The following is a 23,591-nucleotide window of genomic DNA, read 5'->3' as shown; positions in this document are numbered from 1 at the left end:
GTCATCAAATTAATTGATAATTGTGCAAACGTAGGATAGTAGTCAGAAATGTCTAATGAGACTATTCTAGACCTACGGAGTGGAACAATAATGTGGCAAAAAAAAAAGTTAAGTTGTAGCTGATTTCACGAGTATGTCTTGAAATTAGCGGTAAAGAGCAGAGAGTAATGTTTTTACAAATTCCTGGGCGATTTTGGGGGAATTAAATTTCATGAGATCAATATCAAATCACCCATCAAAATTCATATTTGTGAGGATCTGAGCTTTAGAATGCATATCAAGAAATAATTTTGATCTTATTGAGGGGGTCTGAAAATTACGCCTATCGATATATATATATATATATATATATATATATAAGTATAGTTTTCATATGAATTCATCAAGTCATCAAAAAGGAATTCAACTACATCAGTCATGATATTCACCTCTTCATGGATAATAAAAAAAAAAAATCCAAATTGCATGCATGCGTCAAATATACATCTCTATTCATGAGGATAGGATTTTACATTAAATTTTGTATGCATATAAAAGAAATCGTTTGAATTTGATTTAGGGGGCTGTAAATAACACCTTTCAATGTATTCCTTTCCATACGCACAAGATCATTTGAATCAGGATTATGATAAAATTCTCGTGCCGAATCATAATATCTATTCAATTAATATTCTTTGTAGAGGGTAAACATTTGTTTGCCATATCGGACTCTGAAGAGTGTCTGACTGTATCATAAAATTCATCACTATTCAGAGAATCAAACGTAAAATATGCTGTATGAGTAATAGTTTCAGTTTTATTTCAGTATAAACAGTTCAGATTTTCTTTAGTTTTCTTCTTGTATCACAATATATTTCCAGGGTTTTATCTGTAATCCAGGGTTGAGTTTTCCGTTTTCCAGAAGGTTATTTGCGGTCTTTGTCATCATTTCGTTGAATTTTTTTGTCATTACTTCCACATTTTCGTCTAGTAGAAGCAGTGCTGTTTATTTTCCCCACTATTGCCACTTGGAAGGACTCGACGATGGAGGGGTCTTTTAGTCTGTCCAAGCTGAACTTAATTCTGGTGTTCTTGGGCTTCTGTTTTTTTTTTTTTTTTCAGCCTGACTTTGAATTCCAGCATCACCAGGTCATGGTCACTTCCACACCTCCAAATCTGGTACGATCCGTGTCTTGGCACTGCAAATCCTGGATCGGAAGCGGTTCTGCATCAAGATGTAATCAGTCTGATGGTCTGTCCCATTTGGCGCATGCCAAGTACAGCGTCGTGATGTCTTATGTTCATCAGGAGTGTTTGCCAGGAGAATACTGTTGCATATGTGGCGATCTCCAGTAGGCTCATCACTCTCTCCTTGGATGTTTTGCCACAAGAGGGAGCCACGTTATATACATTTATTGTATGTTGAAAACAAAAGTTGTCATTCATAGTAGTGTAGAACCGTTTGCAACAACTCACTGATTTTTTTTCCTTTTTTGTATTTGTTTTTCGAAACTGTCAGACCCCTGGCACAAAAGACAAAATGTTGTTTTTTTTTTTTCCTTTTTTTTTATTCGACTACTGTCCCTTATGTTATACCTATATCTATGATTATATTCTAGGAGGTATCGTAACATCTTTGCAGAAACGCGGATGTATAGGCGAAGACATTAAAATCTTATGCAAAACAGTGTCTTTGGTGCATATATATATATATATATATATACATATACATATATATAGAGAGAGAGAGAGAAAGAAAAAAAAGATAGAGACAGATAGACGGAAAAAAGAGAGACTTATAGCATGTGTATTCTCGTTTGTTTGTTTTGTTTCCTTTAAGTGAGCGGCAAGACTGTTCCAAACACATCTAAGCTAGGCTATGTAGATTAGCGTCATCCGCAATCCATGAAACGAATATAACCATAATCAGTTTTAATAAGTGAAAATATCGGGATAGCCATGCAGTTGGAACATCCTGCGCACGTGCTTGATCTCAACTCCATGAGCAAAAACTATTCAAACTCAAACACCAATCCCGTTCCCGCCAATTTCGTTGCGTAGAGCTCATTAAACCGACGATCTTGGTCAACAGTAAAGTAGTGCTTCCAGTCTCCGACGGCTCCTGAAAATGTATAGGAAAAAAAATGCAAAACGGTTATCAACAAAGACGGTTAAACAAGTATGTTAGCCTTACTGTGTATATGCAGGCAATTGTACGTGGACTAGACATTTATACAAAGATGAAATAATGCATCATGTCCTACAAGAGCAAAAACAAACACATAAACAATCGAACAAAACCAAAACAAAGAAACCCAAAGTTCGTAATTTGCAATCATTTTTTCGACACTGTAGCTACAGGAAACAAATTAGTTATTCTGCAAATTTTTCGGCGTTAATTTCAACCAAATTCTCTATTGTCGTAAGCATGTGATGAGCAGGATGCTGGCATTGTGAATCAGGACACATATCACATTTTTGTGTCAGTTTATGTTGTGCCATTAGTGTCTTGATGAGGAATTTGTTATTTTGCTGTGTTTATCACACGTTCTCTTAAGTGCCGGTCGAGGATTGCTACGAAAACACTTCATTTTCAAGTTAGCATTCAAGACATCGGAAATGAGTAAATACGGTAAAATACATTTCCCTAAAGCAATTAACCAATTTAACTTGTTTAACGCTTGATGTATTAAAGGCTGCTAGCACGACATGTAGATAAACTGCTAAATAGGATAAGTGCGTAAAGTAAGCTTTGCAGAGCAGGCGCAACGGTGGGGGGGGGGGGGGGGGTACTCGCCCCCAACCCACTTTTTTTTTTTTTGCATATTAAATACACAGGAATAGATAGAGTCTAATCACTTGGGGGAGCCCACTTCCCCTCCCCCCCCCCCCTCCCCCCCCCCCCCCCCCCCCAAAGCACCAGGGGAAAAAAATGTGACTGAAAACCTGGAAGTGGTAGAAAGAAGTGCGGGTAAAAATTTGCTTGTTCGCTGATGAAACCTCGAAGTGGCATCAGATATATAAACTGCACCCCTTCCGACTCACTTTTAAAAACGTAGCGCCGGCCGTGCTTTGAAGGTTACAAGTATCGTGTACTATTAGTTTGTGTCATTATTTCACACTTGACCAAGCGTCAAAACACACACACACACACACACACACACACAACAACAACAACAACAACAACAACAACAACAGAAAGTCGTCAAATATGTGGCAATGTAAAGAGCGTAATTGTAAACTCAGTATCCATAACCAAGCAAATAAGGTCATGGAAAACTAACGCCAATTTAGGAAAAAAGGGGTTTTCGAATACGGTCTATTCACAATGTATTCAGTTACCCTCTTTATCGGGAAGATCACAGGTAGATTTTAAAGGTCTTTGATAAAGACTGAGAAAAGATTGATTTAACCTACACTGCAAAAAGTCCGGTGTTAAATAGTGAACACCGAGCTGGTGTTAAATTTTCGGTGCTCATTTATGGTGTTAAATTAACACCACCGTGTGTCATTTCCAAATGTGAAACTGTTTTTTGAAGAGTTTCTTAGTAACTGCACTTCTTGTTGATTTTTAATTCAAACAAGACGATCAAGAATTTTATATTAGAATACTAGATTTTTGAAAAAATGTGAAAATAAATCTACACCACAGTAACACCAGCTGGTGTGGTCTCTTATTGAAGCTGGACGGGTGTTAAACCATTGATATTAACACCAACAAATATCAAATCAACACCATGTGGTGTCATTTTTTAATTAACACCAGTACAGTGTCAAAATAACACCAGGTACAGTGTCAAATTAACACCACGAAGTGTCAGGTGAACACTTTTCAACACCATCACAGTGCATTTTCAACACCTGTGGGTGTGGGTCTTTATTGAAGTTTGATCGGTGTTAGATTTAACACCCGTGGTGTTAAATCTAACGCCGATGTTTTACAGTGTATAATTCAGTATGCTCATTCACAACAGTTTATTGAATGTAATGTGAAGTTATCAAAGGTACCGCCTCTGGTATCGAGCTTCTGTGGGGTTTTGATAGGTCTATACGCTTTCATACAACTGTTTAAAAACAGTACTAAATTAGTTCTTGATTTCATGCTTCCAAATTGCAAATTAAGAAAGGAAATAAAGACGAAATTCAGTCCGGAAGCGTCTGCAAATTATTTTTATCATAAACCGATGGAGGACTCAAAGCTCCCATATACAGCAATAAATTGTTACCCTTCCTCATGAATGAAGCTCCCTCTTTCTTGGCAGTGTCAGTTATCCCGAAAAGGGAGTCCGGATTCGACTGAACATTTTTCTTCATCCTGTCAAATCTAGAAGTTTCAACGATACGGTCGATGACGTCATCAGCGAGGGATTTTTCCATAAAGCGAGCCACTTGTTTGACTGCTCCCTTGAGGTTCTGGAGAATAGAATAGGTAGGTACAAGTTGTAAACTATGAGACCATCCACACAACCGTACAAGTAAGCTATAAGACCATCCATTAACTACACCGTACAAGTAAGCTATAGGACCATCCATACAACCGTAAAAAGTATTTGAACTCACTATTAGTAATGAAGTAATAGAATATGTGCTCTTGTAATAGGCCCTACATTCAATTGAAAAATAAAATTTGGTAACAATCAACTGCTTCTTTTCGCTGATACCATGTATAATGAATTATTACCATGCGCACTCATGATAATAAAAAAAGGGTGAGGGTCCCCAGTGGTTCTGGGCTCGACCTTTGGAATTCGCATCTCGCCCAGCGAGCACAGGCAATAGTACGGAAGCCCATTCGTGCCACGCAAGGATAAAACTTTCAGTGGAGCTAACTGGCGGCCGCCACTTAATTATCTGGCGGCCGCCACTTAATTATCGTTTAGCGATATCGATAATGAAAAAATATCGACCACAAGTAGCGTTACAGATCTCAATTCAGTCTACAGCTGGTCGATCGCCTTCATCACCGCTCAGACGTCTTTTATATGACGAGGTGCTGTCCCGTTGTTATCCTTGCGTGGCACGAATGGGCTTCCGTAGTAACGCTACTTGTGGTCGATATTTCTCATAATTATCGATATCGCTAAACGATGATTAAGTGGCGGCCGCCAGATAATTAAGTGTCGGCCGCCAGATAATTATGTGGCGGCCGCCAGATAATTAAGTGGCGGCCACCAGATAATTAAGTGGCGGCCGCCAGAAAATTAAGTGGCGGCCGCCAGATAATTAAGTGGCGGCCGCCAGATAATTAAGTGGCGGCCGCCAGATAATTATGTGGCGGCCGCCAGATAATTAAGCGGCGGCCGCCAGATAATTAAGTGGCGGCCGCCAGATAATCATGTGGCGGCCGTCAGATAATTAAGTGGCGGCCGCCAGAAAATTATGTGGCGGCCGCCACTTAGCTCCACGGAAAGTTATATCCTTGCGTGGCACGAATGGGCTTCCGTACAATAGGCTATCAAGAGTGTCAAACGTTTTGTCTCTCTTGACCCCAGTGTTAAGTACAGTGTTTTGGTAATATTTATGGCAGGGCCCGCTAGGGGTGGTACACATGCTACCCTGGATGAGTGAGACGTTTTCGTTAATGTTTCATTTTTCATGAACCTCTGAGGTTCTTTGAGAGTGACTGAAGACAACAGATACTCATGGACCCTGACTAGATTTCATTGTCAATGGATTGAAAGCTGAGGTGTTAAACAAATTGAGTATTTAGCTTGTCAACAAGTTGTCGCTACCATGTCGAACCAGTACAACTCTTACTTGCAACCTAACATGTACAATAATTATGACCCCCCCCCCCCAAAAAAAAAAAAATACAATCGAATTTTTGCATTGATAACTTCCAATATGATTAAACCGTGTAAATGCTACTCCAGGATCTTAAAATACAACATCTACATTGTAGCTATATTATGCAGAAAACCCCATTCAATTTGGTTAAACGTGGTCAGAGAGAAATGTGGATAGTTTTAACGCATGTCATGGGTCTGATTCTTCCACGTTGTACGCACTTGGATGCTCTTGGAACTGCATATCAATGTGTGAACTCGTACAATGGACAGAACTTGAAGGAAGGAGATTACTGACATGCTCTACAAACTCCTCATTTCTTATTGACCACTGAAGCAAATCGGATAGGATTTTCTGTAAGATGTGGTTAAGAAGTTACAGTTTCACACCCTGAATTCGTATTTGGATTGATTCACTATTTTTAAAGTTATCATTGCAGAGGGTCCCGTTGTATTTTTTTTTTTTGGGGGGGGGGGGGGTGGGGGACATACGGTATTTTAACCTTCAGTTTGCTTTTTAAAATCGTATTTGGATTGATTCACTATTTTTAAAGTTATCATTGCGGAGGGTCCCGTTGTATGTTGTTTTTTATGGGGGACATACGGTATTTTAACGTTCAGTTTGCTTTTTAAAAGAACACAACCTTCAAAATGTTTGTTCTCAGATCATGAAAATAAATTGAATTGCGAACAAAAAATGGGTATAGGGGCCTAATATCAAAGAGATATAAGACATTACATGCCCAACCGTTGATATCGGCACCTCGGAGTAAAATTGTTGGGTTTCAGGGTGCTCGACTTTGGACTTATACTTGGGAGGAGCCATTACAAACGCAAAAGCACACAATCAGCCAGATACTTAATTTTTAAAAATGCACATTCAGGTACTGAACCTGCATGACAAATAAGATGATGCACTGTGCGCAAGATGGCTGATTACTAACTTTTTATGCAGTAACAGTACATGTATTTCTTTCTTTTTTTTTCAGTCAAGGGGTATTGATAACAAGAAGGTAAATCATGAAGAAAAACTGAAAGGATTTGTTTCGTAACGTATAATCAAAAAGTTCCACTCGGGATTCAACGTTGCCTCTGAAATTACGATCTTCTTCTGTATTTGGTCTCCATATACATATTATATATATATATATATATATATATATATATATATATATATATATACATATATAAATCTATGGAAAAGCGGCTTTAAACATGAAACATCGAAGCCAGCGGAAAGCTATATCTGCATAAATAATTTGCACAAATTTTGATTCCACTCCTCTGACACCTCCCTGATTATACATGGCCGCTTATTGAACACACTGCCATAGGTCAATTGCCATTAAAGTTCCCTCCAAAAGACTGAGCAATGAGTATTGAATGTACAATACGGCAATAATCATAAAAAAAAAAAAGTATTATGCATCGGGCGGTCCGTGGTTATATCCACTTATCCAGCGTCGGTTTGTTTGTTTGTTTGTTTGTTTTTGCTTGTAGCACCAAATTAGCAAAGTCAAGCTCTCCAGCAAGAGTCAATACGTAGTGAAAATTTAATGCTAACATTCATCTAAGGGAAAGAAACAAACTTTGCACCTTTTTCATGTCCTCGTACTTCAAGAAGAGCACGTTGGGATGATTTCTTCTTCTCCACCAAGGTAGGACGTTCTCAAACCAGTTTCCTTGAGGTGCTGTTGAAAATCAACAACGACATTAATTATTCTCCTGAGCTTTCCACTTCCAACATTGTTCGTGGTGTCTCAGCGTATCAGTTCCCCCCCCCCCCCCCCTTACACACACACACACAAAAAAAAATCAATATGTATTGTCAGAGTCCGGTTCCTTGAGAAATGAGAAAATGGCAACTATTCCATCTACGCTTGTTTGTATGTTTGTTTGCTTGTTTTTGTTGTTCCATATTCCACATTTCAACAAGCAAACCATAAGCATGACAAAAAAGCATGCGTGAATTGTCAAATACAGCATGTAAGACATTTAAACAGGCTGAGCTAAAATGGATAAGTTCGAGCTGATACACGCAATCCATGACCAGTACGGAATGTTTTCATGAATCGTCTCATTCATAGGCGAATTATTCTCTAAATATACAGTAGCAAATTGAATTCATTGAGTCAATCATTCATTCATTCATAACTATATAGGGACTCGCTTTGATATTGTCCTTTATACCTCTTCCAGCCAAAAACTCTTCGAAGAAGAGGTCCCACGTCTCGTAGAAAGGAAGACCCTTTAGAAATCGGCAGAAATGGTAGTAAGATACGGCAACGTCTTTGGGATTCCGAGCGACATAGATGACCTTTGCCTTGGGTTCATCACCTCTGAGGTCCACTGGCAGAAGCCTAGTAGGGGCATGGGACTTTAGCATTCGCGGGGACGGCATGTCACGGGCAGTGAGAATTATACGTGTAGCCTCCTCAAACTTTCAAATATAAAATTATGGTAGAAGAAAGAAGGAAATACACTTTGGAAAAAAATCCCCCACTGCTCTGCAAAGAAATAATGGAATTTGATAACAGGCCCTTTAGATTGCAACTGATTAACGAATTGTTCTACATCGACGTAAATAATGTAGGGCCCTATGTATACCCAATCTACAGATACCACAAACAAGATCAGAACAATGCATGTAAACAGCAAAATATGTACGGCTTACTTCTCACATGCCTCGAACTATAAACAATCTTCTTGTGACCAGACACAAATCATAAGCTAGCTGCAACGAAGCGTCACGAAGCAGCTGACAGAATGTTTGTGCAGCTACAGAAACATCTGTCACTCTTCTCGCCGTCACTGATAACGTCCTATTCATTGCTACATGATTATCGGACTGATCGTTTTATTTCCGTAGTATTTTATTGGGCACTTTACCTCAAGGATAAAAAGCAGAGAAAAAAAAATCTTGAAATCTTGATGGATAGCAGGATGACGACATAAATGTTCGGTTATATTTGTTTTCAAAACTGCAGATTTGAATTAAACAATATGTAAATATGTTTGCATGAATACACGTATATAAAGTTCAGAGTCGGACGATTTCATTTAACATCTATATTTGATTGCGTAATGAAATACAAACCCATATGAATTTCTTACATTGTCAGGCGAGCTAAAGATGTCGACCATATCCAGAAAAGGAACCAGTTCCATCACATTTCTCCCTCCTTGCTCAGCTATGTCCCCGTTGAATTTGACGAGCAGCATGATTTGTTGTATCCACGTTGTGCCTGGAACAGGAATATAACGTGTTCTATCATTTTCTTCCCCCCCCCCCTCTCTCTCTCTCTCTCTCTCTCTCTCTCATTAATCCACTCGGACATTAAAACAGTGTCTTTTCTTAGTCTGATCATTATATACTGATAAATTGTTGGTTTTCATTAATATTCTGTATGTTTTAAATCTTTAATCACTCTTATACCCCCGCTCACACACACACACACACACACACACACACACAAAAAACACACATACAGAAACGATTTCAGACAGTTTCATTTCATAATTATGAAGTACACGTAAGCTGATACATTACGAAATATGCATGATACAAAGAACATAATCCTACGTTATTAAACATATTTTGTTCAGTTCAGTTCAAATTCTTTTTTTCACAGTGAAATAATATGCAAACATAAATCTCACTTTCTTCAGTAACAAAAATGATGCATGTGTATACAAAGAAAACAATACTTAAAAATAACAGTAGGGATACATTACATTGGTCGCTGAAGTAACGAAAGTGAAATAATTGTCAATATGCATTATGTGGAAAAAAAAACTGGGGGGACCCACAAAAATGACAGACTTTGTAAAGTGTGGGCCCCTCTTGGATAAAGAGATTTTGTGCAAAGATTGATTCAAAACAACAACTAAGCGGCACAGAAGGTCTTTCAGTCCACTGAGAGACAGACGGCAGAATGCATGTTGTTAGTTTGTAATCTTAGATTGAAATTTATTAAGAAAAAAAAAAGGCAAAACACTTATACCCTTAAAATCTACTATCGCTTATTTTGATGGATCCCATGCATATTTACATGCAGGCATCAACATTATGGACGGGTTCTGCGGCCTGTGGTAACTCAAAATCAATGTCTGACCACTGAACATTCAAAGACCATAACGTTTGATGGCCCGATGGACATTTATAATGCCAAAGAGATTGCTATGTTTCCTTTTATTCACCAATGCACTTCTTTTTCGGACACCGACATTTCCGATTAAATGATTTAGTGTCGAAATAGTGTTGAGCCCTGATATCGTATACATATTTTGTTTCATGATATTGTTTATTTGAATATCATTCAATGTTAGACCCATGTTTGCAATGAAATTAATACGAGTAAAAATAAGCAGCTGTATTCTTCTCTTGTGTCGCTAAATCATATTTTTGTAAACATACAGTACAATATATCCGTATAGTGACCCTGCATCACAAAACCAACAAAAAGTCGCCAGACAAGGATTTTTAGTTATGGGCAGATTCTGAAAGAGCACACTCTACGCTTTAAAATGATGTAAAGCTCAACTGAAATGGACTCGCCTAACCTATCTAAATATTCGAAAGAAAGTACACACTCTGGAAAAGTGTGAACCGAGAAAAGAGGCTTTGAAGTACAGGGTTTATTCAAGCGCTTAATCTTCACCAAACTGTGCTAGTTGTGCGATAAATGGCACAAAAAACAGGGTGTAAACCACTGGAGTAACAATGAAGGAATTATCAAATTAGGATGAAATTGAGCATGTTTTATTACCATACTGTCCATGATCAGTGCCAACTTTCAAAACAGTAGCATTAGTCTTTTCAACAGTTACTAGACTTGAAAGTGAAGAGTGTGCAAATGGTTATCGAGAAATGAAAAGGGGCCTCTAAAGACATACCTGATATTACTATACTCTAAAAAAAAAAAGTTGTAGAAAAACTGAAAATGCCCTTTCCCATTTATTCTATGATCCCAAAGTTAAGAATAACATAGAAGGGTAACTCTTTCAGAAAATATGAAAAACCCAATATTCACTTGGTTGACCTGTTTCACCTTTTTTGAGTCCTGACGTAAAATGAAGGGTGCGACTTTTTGTTCGTTTAGTGATGCACGGTCATATATATAGGGTACATGCAGGTAATATGAGACTGCAGGTAATATGGCACGCGTGACTTAAAAACCCTTATTACTCCACCTGAACCACTTCCTAAATGCATATAACGCCATCTATAGTTTGATATCATCACTGTGCTTAGTTCTTGATGATTTTCCTGCTCGCTGACTGAAAGTTTGGTGAGAATATCACCAAATACTGAAAAGATATGTAAAAATTACAGTATTTTTTAGCCTTGATATAAGATTTGACATTTCACCAATTACACTGGTGTAAGTAAAGTTATTGTGTGTGAAATCAATTCTTTGCATTTTACGTAAGCTCATTGATTGGTTTAACCAAAGAAAGTGTGTTTTGGTCTATGTACTGTACTAAATATGTGTTATATGGCTTCAAAGGGGACCAACAAGACCCAACAAGCTGCAGGTAATATGAGACGTCAATATGGCGGGCAGGTTTTATTGACATCTCTGATTTCAAGTGACTTGCCTAATTAGATAGAAGCCAACATCAAAATACTTCATTTTCTTCTCTGACAGTTTCTTATATTCAAAGTATATAAAAAATGTATCACAAAGTACAACACACAGCTATATGAACATGTATGTAAATTAATATTTGTGTACTTTAGATAGGGTGCTTCCAAATTAATGCCACAATTAATTTGGTGTGCTATAATCTTCAGTTTAAGTGTTATTTTATATGTGTTAGATACTGTACACGATTACTTCAAACATTTGAATTCACAATTTTCATAGTTTAACCATAAAAGACTGGGGTCTCAACGTTTTGTGTGATATTTCCGCGGTTTTTATTATTTTTTATCAATTTTCTTCTTGCAACTGAGCTAGGCCAGGCCTAGCTCAGTTGCAAAAAAAAAAAAGAATAATAAAATATAATAAAATGCCCATCAGGATTATCTTTTTTTCTTCGAACTTTTGTGCAACATTTGATACCTATTTTGTAAAAATAAAAGTAAAAGACCTTTACGTAATGATCTCATGTCGGTAATGAAATCTCATGTCGGCGTCAAATTTGAGAATTTCTGAGATTTGTGTACAAACACACGGAAAATTGCGTTTCACGCTTAAAATCAATTTTTGGCTTAAAATTGTGTCATTTGTCTCAGTTTTAGATAATATTCATATGATATCTGTTAAAATTAAATAGTCATACAACACCAATAGAAAAAAACTCATGAATTTAAGACATAAGATTGTCATTTTAACATTGACACAATGTCTACCATGCACAGTCTCATATTACCTGCACATGCAGGTAATATGAGACTTCTGCGATGATGTCATAATTTGCATATTAACTGTCAACAAAAATATTTGATTGGTGCAAATGCTATATAAAAGGAAGGATGAATAGTTGCTAATTCCCAAAAACAAAGTTTGATGGGTTTCTCTGTATGCATCTTCATGCCATTTATGCAAATGAGCTTAATAGTCTCATATTACCTGCATGTACCCTATATATATATATATATATATATATATATATACAGGGCTCGACACTAACGGTGGCCCGGTGGCCCGGGGCCACCAAAAATGAAAGTCGGGCCACCAAATTTCAAAAAAGGGCAAATTTGGTGGCCCGCCTCGGGCCACCAAAATTTTTTTGAAAAGTGTGTCAATGATTTCATAACTTTTTGCGCCGGAAATTAGCAGTTAAATTTGTTCAAAGGATGGATGAAAAGGAATGAATGAATGCCTGAGAGTGAGTGTTGCAAGTTTGTTGAAGTTTATTTATGAGTGGATATGTCCAACTTCTAATTCTTACTATCATAAATCTTAAATATTTGACTCATTAAAAAAAGGACTTTTAATGTTTTTTATTGTTGTGTTTTCGGGACACCAAATTTTTCTCTTGGGCCACCAAAAATTTGAAATTTAGGATTTTGGTGGCCCCATTGGGCCACCAAAAAAAAAGTTAGTGTCGAGTCATGATATATATATATATATATATATATATATATATATACCCGTAGTCAATCATTACGAATTGGACGTGTCAATGTACAATCTGTATCAATTTATAGGAATCTGGGAGTTTATTTTGACCCTGAAATGTCAATGGCGACACACATTACAAACACACGTCGATCTGTATATTTGCAACTACGCAATATTCACAATATCAGGAAATCATTATCACACAAAGTTGCAGCCTCTGTTATTCATTCGTATGTTTTGTCTCGTATTGATTATGGAAATGCATTATTGTTCAAGGCTTCATCTTACCAACTGGCCAAACTACAGCGTGCTCAGAACTCTGCTGCTCGGGTCCTCAGTGGAACATCTCGCTTCTCCAGCATTACCCCAGTTCTTAAAAATCTTCACTGGTTACCAGTATCCAAGAGGATAGAGTTTAAGATTCTTCTTCATACATGGAAAGCAGTACATTCTTCAGTTCCAAAACATTTGCAAAACCTTGTTTCAGAATACGTCCCTGGCAGAAATCTCCGTTCATGTAATAGACTCTTGGAGAAAAAAAAGCCTTTGTTTCTGCAGCCCCAGCTCTCTGGAACGCTCTTCCACTGAGGATCCGATCAGCAGTAATCATTGCATTGAAACATTAAAAAAGTCATATATGTTCGCATCTTGTTTTGGATGAATTTTCACTGAATTGTTCATCGGGTATATATTTCTATCTCTTTCTTCTTCTTCAACCTTCTTATGTCCAACTATGATTATAATGTATGTTATTCTTTGTATAATAATGTCCCTCTGCGCCTGAGAATACGTTACTAAATCGATGGCGCATTACAAATGCTGTACTTATTATCATTATTATTAATATATACAGTGCGTATAGAAGAAACGCAACAAAATTTGATTTCAAATTTGTGAAGATTGTGTTAACTCTACGCCAAAGTGAGTAGCAACCTCTTAAAACCACATATCTCCTCTTTCCAATGATATCTTATTTATTCATACGCGGTCATGGATGGCTGAGTAATCATTATTTTCGGACAATGGGTCAAATTGGACTTGGGACCAAGTTTAGACACTGCAAGAATCAATGCACCTTATTAGAAATTAACTTAACAAATGGAATAATGAAATTAATGATCGCAACTTACCATTGTCTTCTTTCGGATATCTCTTTTTAACATTACATCCCATGCCCCTCAACATGGCCACCATTCCTTTCCACACAGAGATAAGCTCTTTTCTCCATCTCACGCAAAACCCTGCAAATCATTGGGGCTTGGTGGCGTAGAGCTTCAAACTCATCAGTAATTCTTTGTCTCAGAGTTGCAATGTCAGGTGGAGGGGTAATGAACACTTTGCTCTTGAGATAACCCCAAAGAAAAAAAAGTCACAACAAGTCAGATCCGGAGATCGTGGTGGCCACTCCACGTCATGATACAAGGCAATCACCCGATTTCCAAATACCTCAGCCAATCTATTTCTTACCTTTGCTTACTGCAACTAGTCAATTGGCTGGTGCGCCATCCTGTGCCCATCATAGGCGTCTGAACACACCCCTTTGTTGCACAGGAAAATTTTCCATCAATTCAGGAACCACATATTCATTTAAAATTTGTAAGTATCCATTTCCGTTCATGTTGTTTTCAAGGAAGAAGGGCCCTAGGAGCAAACCGTTTCCACAAAGTCCAGCCCAGACATTCAGCTTTCAAAAAAAAAAAAAGAAATGGAGAATTGAAAGGGATTTATGCTGGTCTTTTAAACTGAAACTTGGTCCCAAGTCCAATTTGACCCATAGTCCAAAAAGAATGATTACTCAGCCATCCATGACCGTGTAAGAATAAATAAGATATCATTGGAAAGAGGAGATATGTGGCTTTAAGGTGTTGCTACTCACTTTGGTGTAAAGTTAACACAATCTTCACAAATTTGAAATCAAATCTTGTTGCGTTTTTTTTCTTATACGCACTGTATATTATAATCTCGTGAAGTTGTCCTGACCACTTGAATCCCGATATAATACATATATAATCCCGATGGAAGGAGGAGCGGATGTTTCGTTATAGTGCACTTTCAACTCCTGTAGTGCCAAGCTTGCAATCTTTTTCGAGTCTTCTTCAGGGCTTTTACAATCAGCATAACGAAAGGAATCCCTAATCTTAACGCCTCAAGAAAGATTATCAGTTTGGTCGTCTTTATTTCGTTTGAAAATTTGTGCGTGTGTGTGAGAGAGAGAAAGAGAGAGAGAGAGAGAGAGAGAGATTTAAAGCACTGGCAAAAAAAGAAAAGATCCGGAAGTACAGCTTGTCTTCACACTTACCTGATTTTGGGTGAGTGATGACAAAAATGTCATCGGGACGCACTTCGAACTTTTCCAAGGCCTGTCTACAGTCAATTGGCATAAAATTTGGCATCACCGTGCCCCGATACTCGTAGCATGTAGCCGCTACGCATTCGGGAACCTCGAACGAAAACCCTGTTGTTTCGTTCCCGATACATTCCTCTGAACAAGGGGAAATAAAAGAAGGAAAATAGTGCTGTACAAACCCAGCATGGCTGCTGCAATGAAGCCAAAGCATTTCGTCATCCATACAAGCCTTACACTAGGCATTTACACAACACATCTGCATACAGGGAAATTTCGAAATAGCGAGGAGGTCGAAATCCAGCCATTTTCATTGTTATAAACCGATATCTCGGTTTACAACAATGCCCATAAGCAAGCTCCCAAACTCGGCAGAAATGCAAGACTGTTCTTGAGTATGAGCTAACTATGTCAAAATTGTTTTGGATTAAACTTATGATTATATACATGCACAATTTAAACTTGAATACATGCACAGGGTGGTCCATGAGGGCTCTTAACATCCCCCTCAGCGATATGCTTGAGATTTTATTTATTTGGTCATCATGCGACATCAAGATGGTAAGATTAGAAGTTGAGTATCAACCCTCATACAAAAGTTCATAATCAAAGTGGTAAAAAAAGACCACCTTCCAGCTCTTTTGTTTTTGATTTTGATTATAGTAGAGATTGTCAATGTTTCTCAGTAAAACAGATAAAGTTCCTGTATACTCACCCGTATCACACGAAGACTCCATTTTGTTGAAGCTCTAGTGTTCACTCATGGCACGACTTTTTATCCGTGTCTTATGAGCCCCTAGAACTTTTCTGTTTACTTTGTTAGATACGACATAAATCTGATCTGGTAATTCTGTAATCTCTGTGTCAGCAATATTATACGAGTTCGAATGCTTGTTGTTGTTTTTTTTTTCATTGAGGTTTCAGACTTCGATCTGTACAGCCAACAATTTAATGTATACAGAAAAGACAAACTACATTTTTCATTGCTTTGTGATAAACTGGCAGATAGAACGGCTAAAGAACACAGGACAATGAGACGTGAGATGGTCGGTAGATAAGATTATGTTTATGAGGCGTGGTGGTAGACATAACATGCTCTCTCTTGTTTTTTGTTTTGTTTTGTTTTGTTTTTTTAAGATATTGGACCACAACAGTGAAAAATCAGAGGGAAGGGCGAGAGAAAAGGTGGACACAAAAACCACAATCAAGTAGGGACGGACATGAAGAGTGACTGGTACATATCAGGATGTGAAAGGAAATGTGAATTGGTGGTCGTGATCTGGTCATGAAATGAATGATGGTGAAAACAAGGTTACCAACAATAACAACATCTTATAGGGCCTACGTGTACTTGAATAGGTGCAGGAATGACTGATGTGAACGCAGGGGGTAGCGTGAACATAAACGTATTTACAATATTGATACAACATGTCATAATGATACAAGGGGTAGCGTGAACATAAACGTATTTACAATATAGTTACAACATGTTATAAAGCGTAAGCAATCTAACAGTCTAACAGCGTTTACATGTCCTGGACCATGTTACATGTATATTCTTAATCCAAAACTTTTCGAATCTGTGTCTAACAAATCACGCTTCTTTTGATTTGATTTGATTTGATTTTTTATTTTTTTCAACTCTAGTATCACATACCTTCTTCCCTTTTCAATTTTGAAATTATGCATATTCCAAAATGCCCAAATATCATTGTTCTGGTTATTATCAAAATTCCAAAGCTTATATCAAATTTGGTATTGTCATGATTGTGAGCGACGCCTTGGCAATATACTCTGTACATATTGACACAGGTTTGCTTTCGATACATTATCATGTTGGTGTATGTCTAGATCTTCAATAAAGATCACTGGATCAGACTGGTACAGGCTACACATAACATGAAAAGCAAAATATCAACAAAAAGTGCTTCAGAAAAGTTTAGAGCACATCATAGGTGTATCCTCTGTAATTTTGATGGCGTGTAAAATATTTTTTTTGCCATGACGTTACTTATTATTGTATTATTTTTTTTTACTACAGTATAGGCCCTAATACGTAATCATTACCATCATTATCTTTTCTTTTCAGCAGTGGTCATAGAGAATAAGTACTATTCCAACATTATCTTTTATTCTCTTTTATTAAAAGTTGCTTTACAATTACAGGTATAGGTCTATCAATTAGGCAAATTAATCTAAAAAGCCTATTAACATTACTATGAAAAGTTTAAATGTAGTCGTTTGAGGTCGGCGTATCGTTTGGCGGTATCGTTGCGAGTCGCGTCATGATGTAGTACTGGGCCCCGTTTCATAAAAGATGTTAGGATGGCAACTCTTGCTGGAATGGCAACTTCTCATAGCAACAGCCAATCAGGAAACTGGATTCTTGTCGTTACCATGACAATTGTCATTCCAGCAAGAGTTGTTATCGTATCAACCTTTGAGGAAATGGGGCCCTGATGAGTCGTAACAGTTGATCTGTGCGGTGTCAATGATGCCCCAGTCACACAGTGCCTTACGATGGGTTACGTCCGCCGCGGATAGATACGGATGAGTGGACGCAGGGGGATGCAGCGTGGACGCAGGCATCCGCAGGGGTCGTATGTACACGTAACCTTCCGTAACTAATCTGTAAAGAAACGGAAAATGACGGCGCCAAGCCTGTGAAATTTTGAAATGTTCAAGATTTCGCAGAGGGACTACACGGATGCAGTCTTACGCAAGTAACCGTAACTTAACGTAACTATCCGTAACTGAACGTAACTATCCGTAGATTGGACGCGGACCATCCGCAAAAAATGTTTACCTCCCGTCCATTTGCGTTCATTGGCGTCCACCATAAGTATCCGAAATTTGCCGCAAGTTAACGTATCACAACACTTACGTCCGCTTACGGACATTTACGGACAGTTAAGGATGCTGCGGGCGATTGCGTCCCTTGACGTTTTCCGTTTTAAACTTCCATGGAAACAGAGAGTCGTGGGAAACCACACCACCCGTGTTGCCAAGATGCAATGCATGTACCTGAAGAAATACTACAACATAGTCGGAGCGGTGGAGTGGCAAAACCGCATGGTCGAGTTATGAAATTTCTCCTATAAATGGTCTTTTTGGGCGGCACCCATATACAGATTACATCGGTCGACCATTGGTGCTGTACTTTTTTCTTACACTCTTTGGATGTATATTATTCGAAAAAGGTCAATATTTAGGGTAGGGGATTGGGGTGACAGCAGTTTATTTACTTTTCTGGCCGAGGAGGGTGTGGTTTTTGTGTGTGTGTGTGGAGGGGGGGGGGGACACTAGTCTTGTGTGTATGTTAATTCCTGAATGTAAAATGTGAATGGTTACAGAAAAAAAAAATACATGAATGACTGGAAAATCACACCGGATAGAGATATGAGACGTATATGAATGAAAATTTAACGAAAATGATTGACAAAAGACGAATTCGATCCTGCTGTTTTGAGTGCTGCAAGTGAGACTGACGAATTTGAACTGTAAACGACGAAAATGTACGCCAAATGACTAAATTGAATGGACTTTATTTGAAAATGAACGACGAAAGACGAATTTGAAAGTAAGATTGGCCAATTCCCGACATCCTGCGACGAAATTGAAGTAAAAATTTGTGAAATTGTTTGAAAAGGAATGGGAAAACCCGTACCCGCAGATCGTCGTGCGCATGGCAGATTGTCGTTGACGCGCGTCCCTGCGCAGATTGTCGTTAGGAGTGCGTGAATTGTGTGGGAGGGGGGCATTAGGTTACAGTCAGTCTTCACGCCGTATGCAAATTAGGCATAATGAGGTTCCGTGTGCCGGTGTTTACTCGATGCGCATGACCGTTTCGCGAATTTGAGGTTTCACGGGATTTTGCGAGACTCTGTACAAGCTCCAATACAGTTGCCATGCAGTTAGCGCTAGTGTATACGATTTCGACATGGTGGGGTGAGTCCAATTACCCGTTTCGTACTCTTCATTTTGATATAAAATTTGTCCATACAATGTTTAATCTCTCGTTAGATTTACCTTATATTTTGCTCGTAGTTTTGATGTATTCGAAACATAAACCTCCATTTTGCTGGATCCTGGCTGGTATAAAACTTTTCATAGTCTATTTTTTTTTAATTCGGCAGAGGAAGCATGTACCGATACTTCTGTGGAATCGGGAGCCCCCCCCCCCCACCCCCCCCCCCCCCAAAAAAAAAAAGAAGGGGAAATTGACATTTGAAATAATCACCCTGAAAAGAAATGAAACTGCTTGCTTCATGAATCCAGACCTTCGGGCTCTAGAATACTACTACTACTACTAATAATAATAATAATGATAATAATGATAATAATAAGATATGATAATAACAATAATAACATGTGGCATGATTAATAGTTCATCAGATTATCTAAGATTAACATTCATGCAAATCACCAGTAGTCCCCAGCTGCAGCTTCCAAGTTCCAGTTAAAAAGAAAATAACAATTAAAATAAAAAATAAATGGATAAATCATAATCTAGCGGACATATCATCAAAACCAGAAATATAATTTGAAGGAGTGCGAATGTCCACGGAAAAAACAGACACAAGGTTATTTTATTTATTAAACCGTAACTTGCAAGACAACTTGATGTAAAAGTAAACATGAAAAGAAAATCACAATGGAACATTTCAGAAAAGAAAAGGCATGAGAAACATCGTAACACAAATATTAGTATACGGGACTAAACCCAAGTGGTTTGTTTTTGTTTTGTTTTTGTTTTTTACCAACGTGTGAAATTGCTGACGTGCTTGTATCTGCAAGTAGTCAAACAAATGACAAATCCATACGAACACAAAGTGACGATAACGAATCCTTAAATAATTATCTACGAAATTTTGACAGAATATGACAGAATAAACCTATCATATACACGTTTAAGCCGAGTTTCAGTCTTCGAGACCCGACACAGGAAGTCAAAAACCCACAGTAGCAGACGATGTGATGATGTCATGCGACCGACCAATCACGATCCAGCATTGTACGAATTCGCTAACGGACGATTTGGAACAAAGAGCGATGTGACATCTTGTTCTAATTCGCTGGATCCCATGAGGTATAAAAGATAGAGTGACTTGATTTTTCCATATTTTGAAAATAAGATAATCAAGTATCCTACTTACTTAGTTTGAAAGAGATGCAAGGTGGTTAAGAAAGTATTTGACCCACTTCTTTCGGGTTTAAATTTTATATTTTCAACGCGTGAAATTACTCGTATCTTTACCCTAATTTCCTTTCCAGAATTATCAAATCATTGTCATTAAATTAGACCTTGAGCTTTCTTCTTTCATTTAATGTAAAAATGAGCTGTAAATGTTATGCTGGGGCTGCAAAACGATAGTTTAAAAAGAACACTGCACAGCTAATTATGTATTCATGACCGCTCCGAGCGTGCATACGTCCTCCGCGCTCTGTGCGAGATTCGCACGCCGTGACGACTGACTGGTTACATTCTGCCATACGCAGGGAAGTGCGCCGAATCTGCCTAGTCCACTTCCTGGACTGTATTCGTAGCGGTACGTATACACTGACATGCAGTGTACCCACCACGGACGTCGATGGCGTCTGAATTACACAAAATCACCCCTCCGCGGGAATACCAATTGGAGAAGTGTCGCAACAGGGAGGTGAGAGGAAAATCGTCCTCACCTCCCTGGTCGCAATCAGCTTTTGGGCGCATTGTGTGGGGGGCATGCATGTATATATGCGTGTGTTAGTGTGGGGAATGAGGGCGATTAAAATCGTCCATTATCTGGGTCCCGTTGCATAAAAGTTACTATTATGGTAACTTTGCCATCCGATGGTAACTTCCATGGAATTCTTGATTTTGATTGACTGTTGAGTATTGTTGCCATGGTAGTTACCATTGGATGGCAAAGTTACCATGATTGTAACTTTTATGCAACGAGCCCAAGGGGACTACAATATGCCATGCCTAGGGAAGCGCCTTAACGACAATCTGCCATGCGCACGACGAGAAATGAAAGAGGAGTAACCATTTCCCAGCAATGTTTATTCATTTATTTTTATTTTATTTTTTTTGGTCACATGACCCTTTCACATGTAAAAACATCCAATGTGTGTCAGAGTAGAGCAACAATACTTCTGCCAGTAAAGACTCTAACTGGTGAGTATTGTATTTGTGTATAGCAAATTGAAAATAATCAAAGTCAACAAATCCTATTTCAAGAGTGTACTATTGGCTGTTGAAGTGTTTACGTGGAGGTGTCGTGGCTGAGTGGATAAGAGCGCTCGTCTGTGAACGACATGAGCGTGGTATGGTTCGTGGGTTCGAGCCCATGCCAAGCCCGGCACGTTTGCCCTTCAGCAAGGCACTTTATCCACATTGCTGCTCTCCACCCAGGAGTATAAATGGGTACCCGGTAGGATGAGAAAGCTTATGTTGGTTGATCAGCATGTGTGCGCCTGTAAAATGGCTGCGACTGGCTGGAATGCTCCCCAGGGAGTGGAGAATGAGCACTGTTAGTGCTGGTTGGAAATAATGTATCCAGTGACCGGGGTTTAATGCTTCCAGGTCAGCGTCCCTGGTCAGTGACGGAGCATTAATCTGCACATTACTTGAATATGAGACCGTTCTGAAGCAAATCATTTTCACACAACAATAGATATACAATGAACTCTTGAATGAATCCCATAAGGATTGGAACAATCATCTCCCAGCATTTCCACTGATTCCCACTGATCAGTTACTAGCCTTCCCCTTTAAAGGTAGATTTCCGCATTAAAAAACAAAACAACAACAACAACAACACCACGACCAAATGACTATTTAGAACGCATACAGCCTTGGAAAATGAGAGATCACGATTACGACGATTGATGAGTGTATCAAACTTTTTTTTGACAAGTCAATAAAATTATATGCATTATACTTATACAGTTGCGTTTATGAAGTATTACTGTTAGGTGGGTCTGTGTGTGTGTGTGTGTGTGTGTGTGAGTGTTTAGGCGTGTATGAGCAGATGACTGCGTGTATGTCTGTGTGTGCCCGCTCATTTCAGCATTTTTCAGCATATCTAAAGGGCTTTTTACACTTGTAAATTTTTGCTTAGGCTAAGCCCCCCTCCCCCCTTAGCCCCACCATTGGTACGGGACTATCCTTAGCCCACTTTCTGTTTACACTCGTTTTTGCCAAAGTGGGCTAGCCCCACCGATAGTCCGGTACTATCTGGCCCTGCAAAATAGCAGGGTTAGCACCGCAATTGCGGTGCCAAGCAAGTGAGTGTAAACAGAACGGAAAAATAATCCTGGGCTAAGCGACGGAGACGAAATCCGACCCTCACTGACCAATCAGAAACGAGGTAATCAAGTGCTGCTGGTGCGTGCGTGTACGTGTACAGTACACAGCGTAATCATGGAAATTCATGTGGTTTGGAAAGTCCGGGGCTAAGAAATACGAGTGTAAAAAGGTCAGTTTTCTCCTTAGCCCCGGACAAGAGATAGTACGGAACTAATTGGCCAGTGTAAAAAGCTGAAAAAAAATTGGTACGGGACTAACGATAGTCCTGGGTCAGAGAAAGTCCGGGGTTAAGAAACACAAGTGTAAAAAGGGCTTAATGTTTAAAAAAAAATACAAACTTCGAGACCTACAAATGACTGTAGGAGATACATCTAACATTAGAATGTGAGCATACATACGAGGATTATCGCTTTATACACAAACACACGCATACACACCTACACACACACACACACACACACACACACACACCAAAGCACACGTAAGCACACACACGTCATATACGCGCACAATCACGAGGGAATTTTAACATGTGCAAAGAAATAGATTTGATGGTGTTGTTTTTATCAAAACCACTCTGTCCAAAGAAACTCACTCAAAAACAAGACATTTCTTATATCTGAGTAAAAAACAATAAAGTACAGTATATATTTGAAACAAGACAGTTTGTTCTAGTTTACTTTCTTTTGCTCTTTTTGAAGTCAAGCGATAAGGAAGAATGTTCAGCCATTGTTCTAAAATATAGTATTTGGAGTGGGTTCCAAATTTAATGATAATACATTATAAAGGTCAATTTACTATTCATGTAAACCGTGTGAAGCATAATCGTGGTATTGCAGATTTCAACAAATTAAAAGCAGTTGATCTACTTCACATTTAAATTCATTTCCTCCAGTACTTTTCATAATTCTGATTTTGAATACCCTATAATCTAGACAAACAAGTGAGTTCATGTGTGATCACATTGCGACAAATTAAATACACATACACATATCTGGTCCCTACACACAAAACATTTTACATATCAGTATGTGGTGGTATTGTTACCCTTTTTATGCACTATAAAAAAGCTTTACGTAACAGACGGCTGTGAGATATTGATGCATGATACTATC

General features: G+C 38.4%; 1 protein-coding gene across 1 annotated transcript; it reads right to left on the bottom strand.

Annotated features, from left to right (window-relative positions):
- Window positions 1-1,991: 1,991 nt before the first annotated feature.
- Window positions 1,992-15,919, bottom strand: LOC139716434 (sulfotransferase 1A1-like). The gene is made up of 7 exons (XM_071627980.1): window positions 15,898-15,919; window positions 15,138-15,320; window positions 8,880-9,010; window positions 7,956-8,196; window positions 7,362-7,456; window positions 4,206-4,392; window positions 1,992-2,101 (listed from the first exon to the last, which is right to left on the bottom strand). Exons 1-7 carry the CDS (start codon window positions 15,917-15,919, stop codon window positions 1,992-1,994), a joined length of 969 nt encoding a protein of 322 aa, XP_071484081.1.
- Between the last annotated feature and the right edge of the window lie 7,672 nt (window positions 15,920-23,591).

The sequence above is a fragment of the Diadema antillarum genome, unplaced genomic scaffold (genome assembly GCF_040938485.1).
Source record: "Diadema antillarum isolate AM-2024a unplaced genomic scaffold, OU_Dant_1.0 scf00000065, whole genome shotgun sequence".
Classification (NCBI taxonomy): domain Eukaryota; kingdom Metazoa; phylum Echinodermata; class Echinoidea; order Diadematoida; family Diadematidae; genus Diadema; species Diadema antillarum.
The sequence above is the reverse complement of the archived record's forward strand: the minus strand, read 5'-3'. Positions and strand labels throughout refer to the sequence as shown.

What these genes read in the sequence shown, in the direction of transcription:
- LOC139716434 (XM_071627980.1), bottom strand. Translation starts at nt 15,919, where the DNA reads ATGGAGTCTTCGTGTGATACGG. An exon ending in GGAGTCTTCGTGTGATACGG is followed by an intron (nt 15,321 to 15,897) that starts GTGAGTATACAG and finishes CCCCTTGTTCAG; the next exon opens with AGGAATGTATCGGGAACGAA. An exon ending in AGTACGAGGACATGAAAAAG is followed by an intron (nt 4,393 to 7,361) that starts GTGCAAAGTTTG and finishes TCTATTCTCCAG; the next exon opens with AACCTCAAGGGAGCAGTCAA.